This window comes from Panulirus ornatus, chromosome 1 (genome assembly GCF_036320965.1).
Source record: "Panulirus ornatus isolate Po-2019 chromosome 1, ASM3632096v1, whole genome shotgun sequence".
In the NCBI taxonomy this organism is placed as follows: domain Eukaryota; kingdom Metazoa; phylum Arthropoda; class Malacostraca; order Decapoda; family Palinuridae; genus Panulirus; species Panulirus ornatus.
Window position 1 is genome coordinate 29,744,554 of NC_092224.1, and position 12,154 is coordinate 29,756,707.

The following is a 12,154-nucleotide window of genomic DNA, read 5'->3' on the forward strand; positions in this document are numbered from 1 at the left end:
TATAAGGTTCAAAAATATTATGAAAAACTAATTCTCTATATGCATGATTAAGTTAGTGTCATGAGATACTAACATTTACATTTACATAATACATTTCCTTTGAATAATACTTACATGAAATCACATAGCAAAATATGCAGACACTCGAAAGTGCCAAGTAAAACGAAAGAGATGATATTAAATAAAGATTTCGTCATCCCTACAGGTGAAATTGTAGCAGAGTTTGCTCAGCAGGACCAGGAATATACTGTAGACTACAGTGTCCCTAGCCGAGTCACAGCCACATACACAACACAGCAAGGCACTGGTGGGAAACCTCCTCATTCATCCCCTCAGACCAAAACCGCTCACACTCAAAAGTCTTCAGGAACACATATGTGGACTCAGTGTCTGGATAGAAATCACAAGGAAGTCCCCAGAGGCTACCATGATGGGAAGACTGTGGAAGGTGTTAGGAATCTTGGAATTACAGAGAAACCACAGACAGATCCAGATTTCATATCTGATAATGAGAGGCCAGTGCCAAAACCAAGGTATGTAAAATGCACAGACACCAGTGCTGTCATTATCAGAAGTAAAAAGAGATATGCGAACAAGATATTGGGTGAACTTGCTGTGATATTTAGAACTGAAGCACCGTCGGTATAAACTGGTTATGTAACAGAATACTACTTCTGTTTGTGTGTAAAAGTATGTTTGCTATTCTGACCTTGAAATATCAATTTCTTGCATTATGTTTAACACAGTGATTTCTGTGAAAGGAATGAATAACTGAAATAACATGCATTTCATTCTGAAAGCTGTGTGATAATTTACATAATTTTTTGTGTTTTGAAATATTGAAAGTATGATCTTGGTACATATTCTAAAACTTTAGAGGACTTAATAGATTAATTTAAAATTGCTAATCTTATCCAATAGGAAACTTTCTTTAGCTATGGTGCCTCCTTCGAAGACTTCCTTTAAGTCTCCTGTGCAGATCCATCCATCTTTAGCAGAGGACCTGACCATTTTAAGCCCCCCCTTGGGGGTACCTCATCCTAAAAATGCTGAATGGAGAAAAACTGGAGGAAGTGAAGTGTTTTAGATATCTGGGAGTGGATCTGTCAGCGGATGGAACCATGGAAGCGGAAGTGGATCATAGGGTGGGGAGGGGCGAAAATTTTGGGAGCCTTGAAAAATGTGTGGAAGTCGAGAACATTATCTCGGAAAGCAAAAATGGGTATGTTTGAGGGAATAGTGGTTCCAACAATGTTTATGGTTGCGAGGCGTGGGCTATGGATAAGGATGTGCGCAGGAGGATGGATGTGCTGGAAATGAGATGTTTGAGGACAATGTGTGGTGTGAGGTGGTTTGATCGAGTAAGTAACGTAAGGGTAAAGAGGATGTGTGGAAATAAAAAGAGCGTGGTTGAGAGAGCAGAAGAGGGTGTTTTGAAATGGTTTGGGCACATGGAGAGAATGAGTGAGGAGAGATTGACCAAGAGGATATATGTGTCGGAGGTGGAGGGAACGAGGAGAAGAGGGAGACCAAATTGGAGGTGGAAAGATGAGTGAAAAAGATTTTGTGTGATCGGGGCCTGAACATGCAGGAGGTGAAAGGAGGGCAAGAAATAGAGTGAATTGAGTCATGGTATATACAGGGGTTGACGTGCTGTCAGTGGATTGAAGCAAGGCATGTGAAGCGTCTGGGGTAAACCATGGAAAGCTGTGTAGGAGTGTATATTTGCGTGTGTGGACGTGTGTATGTGCGTGTGTATGGGGGGGGGGTTGGGCCATTTCTTTCGTCTGTTTCCTTGCGCTACCTCGCAAACGCGGGAGACAGCGACAAAGTATAAAAAAAAAAAAAAAAAAAAAAAAAATACTGTATATTATTATCCTGAGAAGTCAAGTACTTTTACCTTGTGTATTCTTTAGCAGTAAATTTGTGATAGTATTCTCGCTTTATTGTGAGATACTGTATTATACGGTATATGCATATTTCTATATATTTTTGAAGATGCATTTTGCTTGTCATTTATGTTAGCTGATTTACTTATAATCTGCAGACATGTTAATAAGAGGTTTCACACCCTCACCTGTCTATCTATCTATCTATCTATGTCTATATCTCTTACGCCTGCTCCTTTCTGGAATTCCTTCAAGGGGGTAGCCATGGCAATAGAGTCTTCATACCTAGTAAACTCCAGTGCTGTTTTTTAGCCTTTGGTGCCTCACCCCTAACAGGCCACTGGCAAAGGGCAAGTCGAGGGCATCGTTTGCAGAGGCTCCTACCTAATGCCCCTGCCTTATCTAATGCCCCTACCTACCACTTCTATCTATTGTTCCTTCCAGTTTACCAAAAGGCAGGGCGAGCACATAGTGCTCACCATAGGAAAATCTAGAGTTACGAAGAATGAGCTGTTTAAGTTAAGTGTTGTTAAGTGTGATGTGTGATAAGGAGAGGTTGTATGTTTGTGGACAGAATGCCAGTAGTCCACATGTTGGCAAGGCAGAAAGAAAAGACAGCTACCTGGGTCAGAGGAGTGCAATTTGACAACCATTAGGTACTGGCACACTATGCAGCCATCACTAACTCTCCCAATACCCAGGTGGGAAGTACTGGTCATTGACTGCCTGCCAACTACTACCTACACCTACATTTGTTAAAATGGTAAGTTACTTTGCAGATGAATCTGAACAAAGCACAGTGAATTATATGTAATATTGCGCCTTGCTGGGAGATGATTACACATTATCTCTCAAAATTCAATTTTTTCATCTCACTAACACCCACATTTCCAAACTGCACTACCTTTTATGTTTTTTATTTTTCCATCACACCAATTAGTTCACTGTATATTACAGTGGTTTTGCTTTTCATGTTAGTCACTTGTTTCTAATTGTCTTATAGAGATTCTCTCCATCTCTTAATCTGTTTTCCTCAAACTCTTGGATCCCTCTTAATTCCTGTATGGGGAAAGAATTGTGACAACATACTTAAATTTTTAGAAAGTTTTATACTTGTTTTTGTTACCTAGATACCCATTTGTGCAGTAGGGAGAGAGGGCTCTACTGTCATGGAACCCCATCCCTTAAACTTTCTCTGCCATCATATAACTTATGCATTTGCATACTAGCTTGCACAGTTTCACTTCATGTTTGGTTCCGCTCTTCTACCTTTCTGAAACGAAGATTGTATTTCTTCACTTTTGTTCAACAAAGTTCTTCCTTTCTACATCTTCAGGTTGATGTGCATATGCAATTTACAAAGAGCTGTTCATGTCAGCATTGTCAAACTGATTAAGAAACCTAAAGGTTGTGATCTGGTTGTTCATTGCTCTTCTCTCTTCCATGTTGGCAAATTTTGTGACTCATTTCTCTTAATTTAGACAACTTATTTGTGGCTTTCCTCTGATCCTTCTTAGTTAGTCTATGCTTTTTTGATTGTAATGAACAGACTCGATAAACATGTTCTAGTTTGGTATATGTTGTGGATATTTTGCTGAATATATCCAATAATTGCGAACTGAGTTGTCTCTTTAAACATTCACTTCAATCATTTCAAATATGATATTTCACCTTTGTCTGTGCAGTACAGCCATTACATCTGATATCTTGGATTTTATCTTTCCATGGGTGTATTTGAGCTGAAAAGCTGTTTGCTATTTCTTTGTATGGCAATACTGCTTTGCTGCCATAAATTAGTAACAGTTTATTCAGACACTTTTCAGCAACCAGCAACATGCCATGAACTACCCAGGTGGAAATGAAAATGGATGTTGTATATAAATTCATATGGGTAATATATGTAGATGTATTTAGATAATGTGACACATACCTTTGGGTATCACAAAATGATTGCATAATATGTGTATATATTAAGCTGTTAGGGGAGACATATCACATGCTAGATAGTGTTGCTGGCTGAACTTATATCCATTTATAATTTTACCACACAAATAAGTAAAGTTTTGATGAATGCATCATTTTTTCAGCAAAAAAAGCTCCTTCGAATGACAAGAATATAAGATTGACGGTATATGTATTCATTGTTTTGTCATAATAAGACCTCCAGAACTTGAAGATGGTATATAGCTTGACTCTCTGTCTGTCATATGCAGTACCACCAATTTAACTTTATGTAAGATCCATGAAATTAAAGACACAATCCCCATCTCCAACAGGATTGAGCTGGTATCAGAATGGTTCTCTGGTACCTGTGGGTGACTGTGACCACTGGACATGGCGTCAGGGATCCACCCATCACCTGCATGTATATGGTATCACACCTGCTGCTGCTGGGGTGTATGCTGCTGCTGCCTACACTGCCACAGACTGTGTCTGGGCTTTTTGTAGAGTTCAACACAAAGGTATGGAAAAGGAGGAGCTTTGTAACCTTCAACTTGTGTACTTATGTGTAGAGGTCTTTAAAAGTTTTTTTTTTTTTTTTTTTTTTTTTTTTTTTTTTTTTTATATGCAGTCTCAGGGGTGAGGGGATTGGGGGTGCTTGGGAAGCTAATCAGTTATTGTTTGCTGTTGACATGACACTGGTAATAGTCTCAAGTGATAAACTGCAGGGAGCAATATGTTGTCAATGACTGAAACAGGGTGTATGAAGTAGTCAGGGGAAACTGTGGAAATTTGGGGGGGTTTAATTGAGGATTGGGGCTGTGGTTTTGGTGCATTGCACATGACATCTAGACTTTTTCTTTGTCTGTTCTTGGTACATCCTTCCAAACTGGGGGATTTCAATTATTAAGAGAATTAGGATTCTCATGGTGATAGGGACTAATGTAGACAACTTTTTAGAGTGTATATAGGAAATCTCCTGTACCAGCATGACACAGAGCATAGTATGATGAGAGTGATTGATACACCGTTATTGCTAGACCTTATCTCTGCTTATACTAGCAAGGGTGTTGAGAACATTACATATGATACACCAGTTGGAAGACGTGATCTTGTAATGCTGATTGAGTATGTGGTAAAAGGACATTAAAAGAGCAGAGATGAGATAGAAAATAAAAAGATATTATTATCATTAATTTCTACAATAACTTAGATCAGGAAGTGAAATTTAGTTATTTGAAATTTAAAGAAAAGGATTAAAGGCATTGGTACATCAAGCCTCAAATAAATGGGAATGGTAAAAAAAGGAAGGAACAGTTTAAAAAAAGATGTCATAAAGCAAAGGAGCTTCATGATGTTCAGCGGCAAAGATATAGAGGGCAATCTATCCAGCTGGCATTGGCAAAGTATAAGAGAGCATGGAACGAATATGGCAAGATGAGGAAAGAGGAACATAGGCACTTCAGAAAGTATATTGGGGACATGGCAGTAGGTGATACTTGGTAGGCAGCCAGCAACCAGGAAGGTATATTACCAGTACTCCTGGGTATCAGGAGGGTCGGTGATTTCTACATAGTGATCCAGCTTTTCATTGGTTGTCAAGTTGCACTCCTCTGACCTACATAGCTGTCTTTTCTTTCTGCCTCACCTACATGTGGACTGCTGGCATTCTGTCCACAAACATACAAATTCTCTCCCTGTCAACACAGCACTTGACAACAATGAACTCACAGAGCTCATTCTTCGTAACTCTAGATTTCCTGTGGTGAGTACTATGTGTTAACCCTGCCTTTTGGCAAAAGGGTTGGAGCAATAGATAGTAGTAGGCAGGAACATTTAGGTAAGACTTTTAGGTAGAAGTAGTAAACTGGAACATTAGGTAGAAGTGGTCAGTAGAAACATTAGGTAGGAGTCTCTGCGAACACTGCATTAGAGTGGCCCTCTGCCAGTGGCCTGTTAAGGTTGAGGCATTACAGTCTAAGAAGCAGCACTGGAGTTCACTAGATATGGAGATTTTTTTGCCAAGGCCACCCTCTTTGATGGAGTTACTGAAGGGAACAGGCATCAGAGATATAGATAGATAGATAGGCAGCTAAAAATCCAAAATTTTTCCATAAGCTTATCAAAAGCCATTTGTCAGTTAAGGAGCAGTTAAATAGGCTATGGGATTCAGGGATATATTGGATGATGTAAGGGTATATGAGGAACTAAATAGCAAGTTCAGAAGTGTTATCACAGAGGAAGACACTATAACCTCAACATCAGTGTGATAGAATGGGGAGGCGGTTTTGGAAATCACTGAGATCTGGAAATGATATTAATAGAATATTGAAATGACTTGACCCATATAAGGATCATGGTCCTAATGAAATTTCATTATTTATGCTAGAGTTGTGCATATATGCTTGATAAGCCACTTTAATGACTATTGAAGATGTCACTGGAGAGAGGCATAGTACAGTGAAGATGGAAAAGAGTAAATCTTTATATCTGTATACAAGAAAAGAGACTGTAAATAGTTGTTGAACTACAGACTTATCTCACTAATGAGTGTGGTGTGTAAGATCTAGAAAATTTATTTTTTGAAAGCAAGTGGATGACTTTCTGCTCCTAAGTGAGAGACAGCAAAGTTTTATGGAAAAAGATCATGTGTAACTAACCTCTTACAGTTTTACAAGAAGGAGCTGAGACTGCCAGACACTGTATCACATAAGAGGCTGAATCTCAAAGCAGGATAGATTATCTCACGGGAGAGATGATCACAAAGGACTCATTTCAGAGGAGCCTTTTCCAAATAGGTTAAAGTGCAGGGTGCCATAGGGTTTAGTTCTAGGACCATTGATATTTATTTTTTATCTACATTACTAACGTACCTTATGGTATGGAATCCTACATGAATGTAGTTGCTGGCAATGTAGAAGTCATGAGGATTGCATCAGCTTACAAGGAGACATAAACAGACTCGAAATATGGTCTGAAACATGGTTGATGGAATTCAAATGTAAAGTAATAAGGTTGGGACGAAGTGAAGGAAGCCTCAATATGATTGTTACTTGTCGCTTATCAAGAAGTAAGCTTCAAGATTCTTTGTGTGAGAGAGACTTGGGAGTAAACATCGTCTCTAACCTGTCACTGGAGTCCCATACTAAGATAACAAGAGACAAACTTTCTGCTGGCAAATATTGGAATAGCTTTCAAGTATATGGATAAAGAAATATTCAGCAAGCTTTTCATATCATACATAAGGCCAAAAACTAGAATGTACTTTTTAGGCTCAATCACTGCACGTATAAAAGTACAAAGAACTCAGAAAAGGTTCAGAGGAGGACAGCAAAGATGGTACCAAAATTAAGAAAGATAAGGTATAGGAAAAGTTGATGGCTTTAGATTTATCTACCTTGGAAGAGAGAAGAGTTAGGGATGACTTGATCATGACCTTTGAGTTTTTAAGAGAGATTAGTGAAGTAGACAGTGTGTAGTACTTTGAGAGATTTAGGGTTAGAGGAACCAAAAGACATAAATTGGAAGCAAGTAAGAAACTTGTAAATAAAGATGTAAAGAAACACTTATATAGTATGAGTAGTGGATGCCTGGAATGGATTGGCTGAGGACATGGCTAATGTAGACAGCATACATATGCTCAAGAGGTTGTATGATAAAAGAAAGTGCTCAAGCGATGGGTCTCCATGAGTATAAACACTCCCTCTCTTTCTACAGTACAGATAGGTAATTAATTACCAACTTCTGCAAGTTTTTACTCATATCTGCCACCAGTCCTGTGTTATCAGCAAACAGCAGCTGACTAACCTCCCCAACTCTCTCCAAGACTTTCATTCACCTCCCTTACCACTCCATCCATAGAGACTAAGACAGCCATGGTGACATGACGCACCCATCCGCAGACCCACCTTCACCTGGAACCACTCACCCTCTTCTCTGTCTACTTGCACACATGCCTTACTCTTTTGATAAAAACTTATTGCTTCTCATACCTTTCATCCCAGACCCTGTATTTCTAACACCTTCCACAAAGTATATCCATCAACCTTATGATATATTTTCTTCAGATACACAAATGCCATATACAGTTCCTTCCGTTTCTTTGAATATTTCTTACATGTTCTTCAAAGCATTCACCTAATCCAAACATTATGTATCACTCCTAAAACCACATTGTTTCTCTCCAGTCTAATTCTCTGAGCATGCCACCAACCTCTCAGTCACCATGCTCCCATAAGGCTTACTCGGTACACTCAGCAAACTTATCCCTCTGTAATTCATACACTCACCTTTCTTCCCCTTTCATTTATATAGTGGCACTATGAATGCATACTACCAATTCTCAGGCATCTCACCATGGTCCATATATATTTTGAAAATTCAAAATAACCAGTCAACAACAGTCGCCTTTTTTTTTTAAGAGATATATCTGCAATACTATCCACTCCAGCTGTCTTACCACTTTTCATCTTACACAAGATTTTCAACAACTCTTCTCATTTTATCAAAGCATTTATCATGACTTTCATTTTGCATACCTACCCTGCCTGAACAGCCTACATCTCCCTCCCTATCCTCAAACAAGTTCAACAATCTTTTGATTAAAGTACTCACCCCATCTTCTCTTCACCTCATCCCAGCCTGCTATCATTCCCCATTTGTCCCTTTCACTTACTTCCCGCCCCAAGAGTTTCTTCAATCTCTATGATACTTGCAGTACTCAGGAAGCCATTCATGTCCACCATCCTGGCTGAACCATAGGTCATAGAGTTTTAGTGATGTGTGTGTATTCGTATGGGGAAAGTGCAGGGTATCTAAGCAGTAAGTGTTCAGTGTGTTCATTGTAGTTGTTGTTTTTTGTAGGTATGAATGGTCCTGGAATGTGTTGAATCACTGTGTGTAATAATATAGAGATGGATGATGTCCAGAGGATAGATAGGAAGGGTGACTTATTTCTATCTAGATATAGTGGTTTCAGGTGGATTTATGTTGACTGAGGTGGTGTTTAAGACTGAGTTGAGAGGGCAGTTGTTTAGTGTAGTGCTTGTTGGGTCATTTCATTGTGTGTGTATGTGTGTGTGTATTAATAATGTGTTACGTTTGCTGGGAGTGGGGACATCTTTGAGAAGTTAACTGAAGTGTGAGACAGTACAAGTAGGCTTTTTCTTTTTTTTTACTTTGGGGTTGGTGGTTAGTTATGGAATGGTTTGAGTGTGAAGGGTGTAGTGCTGTTGCAAAGAAATGAACGCTGAGCAAGTTGGGATTTTACTAGGAATATCTCTGTTCCCTTGCTTTAGAGAGGTAGGTTAGGTACAAATGAATTATTACCTTGTTTACATACTGTACATCCAGTGTATTGCTGTTGTGTAAAAAAAGTAATTGTTTAGTACTCATGAATTTTTTATCCATTATGGGAGTAGAACACAACCATTTTCAGGGCAACCCCATTAAGTTACTAATATTTCCATAAAACTTTTTTTCTGCATTACTTTTGCAGAACAGGTTTACCTTGAATCACAATTTTTCTTCTTTATATCAGCAAGTTCAAGACTTCAAAAGCGTCCCACCTTCACCAAAGGATTATCAGATATTTCCATTGAAGAAGGTGGAGAACTGTACATCCAGTGCCAAGTACAAGGTCATCCAGAACCTAGAGTCATTTTCTCCAGGGGCTTGGAACGACTAGAACCTTCTTCCAGAGTTGCAATAGGTAATTGGGTAATAAGGGAAACTACATCTTGTTCTTCCTCTTGTCAGGAAACCATTAACATGGTTTGCCAAATGTTACAATTGTTTGACAAAAACTGAAAGACAGTGAGGGATTCACAAGTAGCAGAATAGTTTTGTTCATCTTGTTTCCATTCAGAGAGTGACCAATATGGTACATGGACATTACGCCTGCGAGAGTGCACTACAGCAGATAGTGGAGAGATCAGTGCCACAGCTGCAAACATGAAGAGTACCATAACTTCCCGATGCAAAGTCAGGGTTGTACCAGAAGGTACCCCAGTTCTGCAACAAGACCATACCAATCATGAAAGGTTACAGTCATCAAACTTGCAATCAAACAAACAGGTGTGTATATCTGAGAAGGAATGTTAGTTTGATTTATTTTTTTTAGAAGTAAAAACAGGAAGGTACCAAATGTGCTTCAGGCAGTTGGGCATCCTTGCCTTTTGTAGCTGACCTACAAAGTTAAAGCTGGAGACCCTAGCTCTTTAAATGTTCACCACAAAAGATGCATGTGATCTCAGATGAAAATAGTGTGCCTGCAGCTGCTTTCAGCAAGAGATTGAGGTCTGTATGTGAGAATAGCATATATGGGAAATAATTGGGGAGTGTAAGGGTATGGAAGTTGGAGACACCTTCAGAAAGGGAAGATTAGATGGGTTCATATGAGATATTGCATAGATGGTGTGACAGTGGAATGAAGGATTTGAGGTAGGCCTGCAAGATGTTGCAGATGGTTATGCAAGAGGTTTGGCATTGTTCTTGAAGGATTTTTTGAAAAGATATTTCATTGCAAGTGTGTTAGCAAAATATTATTAGTTGCAAAAAATTAAGTATAGGAAGTTTAGAATATCTGTAATTGTTGCATATATGCCATGTAATGATAGACAGGAAAATGTTTAGTATACCGTCTTGAGAGAACTTAGAGGAACACTGGAAGATTAAGATGCAATGAAGAAGCTATATATGACACATGACTTGAGTGGATAGATGAGGGACAAGGTGAATGAGGGATATGAGTTGGGTAAGTGTTCTCAAATGTACATTGAATTTTGGCAGTTAGACAAGTGGAGGAAATTGGCCAAATTAAGAAAAGCATATATGGATTTTGAAAAGACTTATGATAAAGTGAATTAGAAAGTTCATTGGGAGATTCAGACTCTGTATGGTTTGCATTGAAGATCTGAATATTGTATCAAGCTGTTTTCTAATGGAAAGAGTGCATGTGTAAGAGTAGGAGGTGTTATACTTAGATCAGCGTAGGATTGCTTTATGGTTTGGTGGCTATATGGTTATATGGTTGTATGATGTTTTTTATGGATGAGACAGTATACAAAGGCAAGTTGGGATGAATATGGTGTATTACTTGTGAATGTGTATGGGAAGTTGTGACTACTGTTATTGCTTGCATATGATGTTGTGCTGTTAAGGGAAATTAGAGAGAATGTTAGGCTTCATAGATGATGTATATGGCAGGAAGATTCTGAAAATGAATGCTAGTAAAAGGAAAGCCTCGTTTCTGAAAGGAATGTGGCTTTCAAGATTGAATATGTAAAAGTAAAGTTCAGTTAAAGATGGTGGTAAGAATTCTAACATTAAGAGTAACTCTTGCAATGGAGAAAAATTGGAAGGTACTGAGAGGTTTAGTGAGTGAAAGAAAATGTGTACAGGAAGTTACATAAAGAAACACTTGTTCTAACACTGATGTATGAATATAAAGCCCAAGTTCATATATATATATCAGGATAGCTCAAAATTAAAAGCAGAAATGGATAGCTTTAGTAAAGCAGGTGAATTAGGAGCAAAGAACAAGAATGTCATGATATTTGGTGTGAAAAAGTAATTAGGAAAGTGCATATATGAAAGCACAGTGTCTGCAAAAAACCCTTGTCCGCCCCATATATATTCAAAGGCGGTGTCACACTTACATTATAGTGCTTTGTCATCTCTCCTTTGCCTTGATTACCATCAACAGACATCTAAGCATGGAACTGGCAAGGTTCCTGAAGTATCCTAGGTCCATGTTTTTGGTCCATAGGATCTTAGTCTTCAGATTGAGGCAAGGCACTGATGAGGTGCTGCAAGAAGTAAGCTTGACTTGTCAGCTGGTTTCAACTGTGCTCAACTAGGTTAAGGTCTGGGGAGTTCTCTGGCCACATCAGCAGTTGTATATTTTTGTCTGATAACCAATTTATCACTTTCTAGCCTCATGGCAGGGGACATTGTTCCACTTGAAGTGATCACACCCATGAACCTCATAAAAAGGAAGCAAATAGTTCTGTAGCACCTGAATGTACTGCTCTCCATTCTTTGTAGTGATTATAGGAAAGTACAATTCTCCCCTACCCTTGACACTGCCAAAATATCCCCAGATTGTGAAACTATCTGGGTATTTCACCAGCTGGCACCCTTCAGCCTCCTCATCCTCCCCCTGCCTTGACACCACTCACTTAAAGGAACTTTCAATGGAAAACATCACCTTACTCCACATTGCTCGCCCTAGTCCTTCCATTTCTTTGCAAATAAAAGTCATCTGCATTTCATTTCCTTTGTAAGCAGGAGTTTGGCATTTGGCTTGCGATAGGGAATGTAAA

The 12,154-nt window shown here is 38.9% G+C and overlaps 1 protein-coding gene across 1 annotated transcript in view; it reads left to right on the plus strand.

Moving 5' to 3' along the window:
- Nucleotides 1-12,154, plus strand: part of LOC139760579 (uncharacterized) — a 128,243-nt gene that overhangs the window by 59,520 nt on the left and 56,569 nt on the right. Inside the window, 5 exon segments of the mRNA XM_071684357.1 lie at nt 206-533; nt 922-1,078; nt 4,066-4,351; nt 9,370-9,540; nt 9,697-9,905. Coding sequence (XP_071540458.1) covers nt 206-533; nt 922-1,078; nt 4,066-4,351; nt 9,370-9,540; nt 9,697-9,905 — 1,151 coding nt within the window.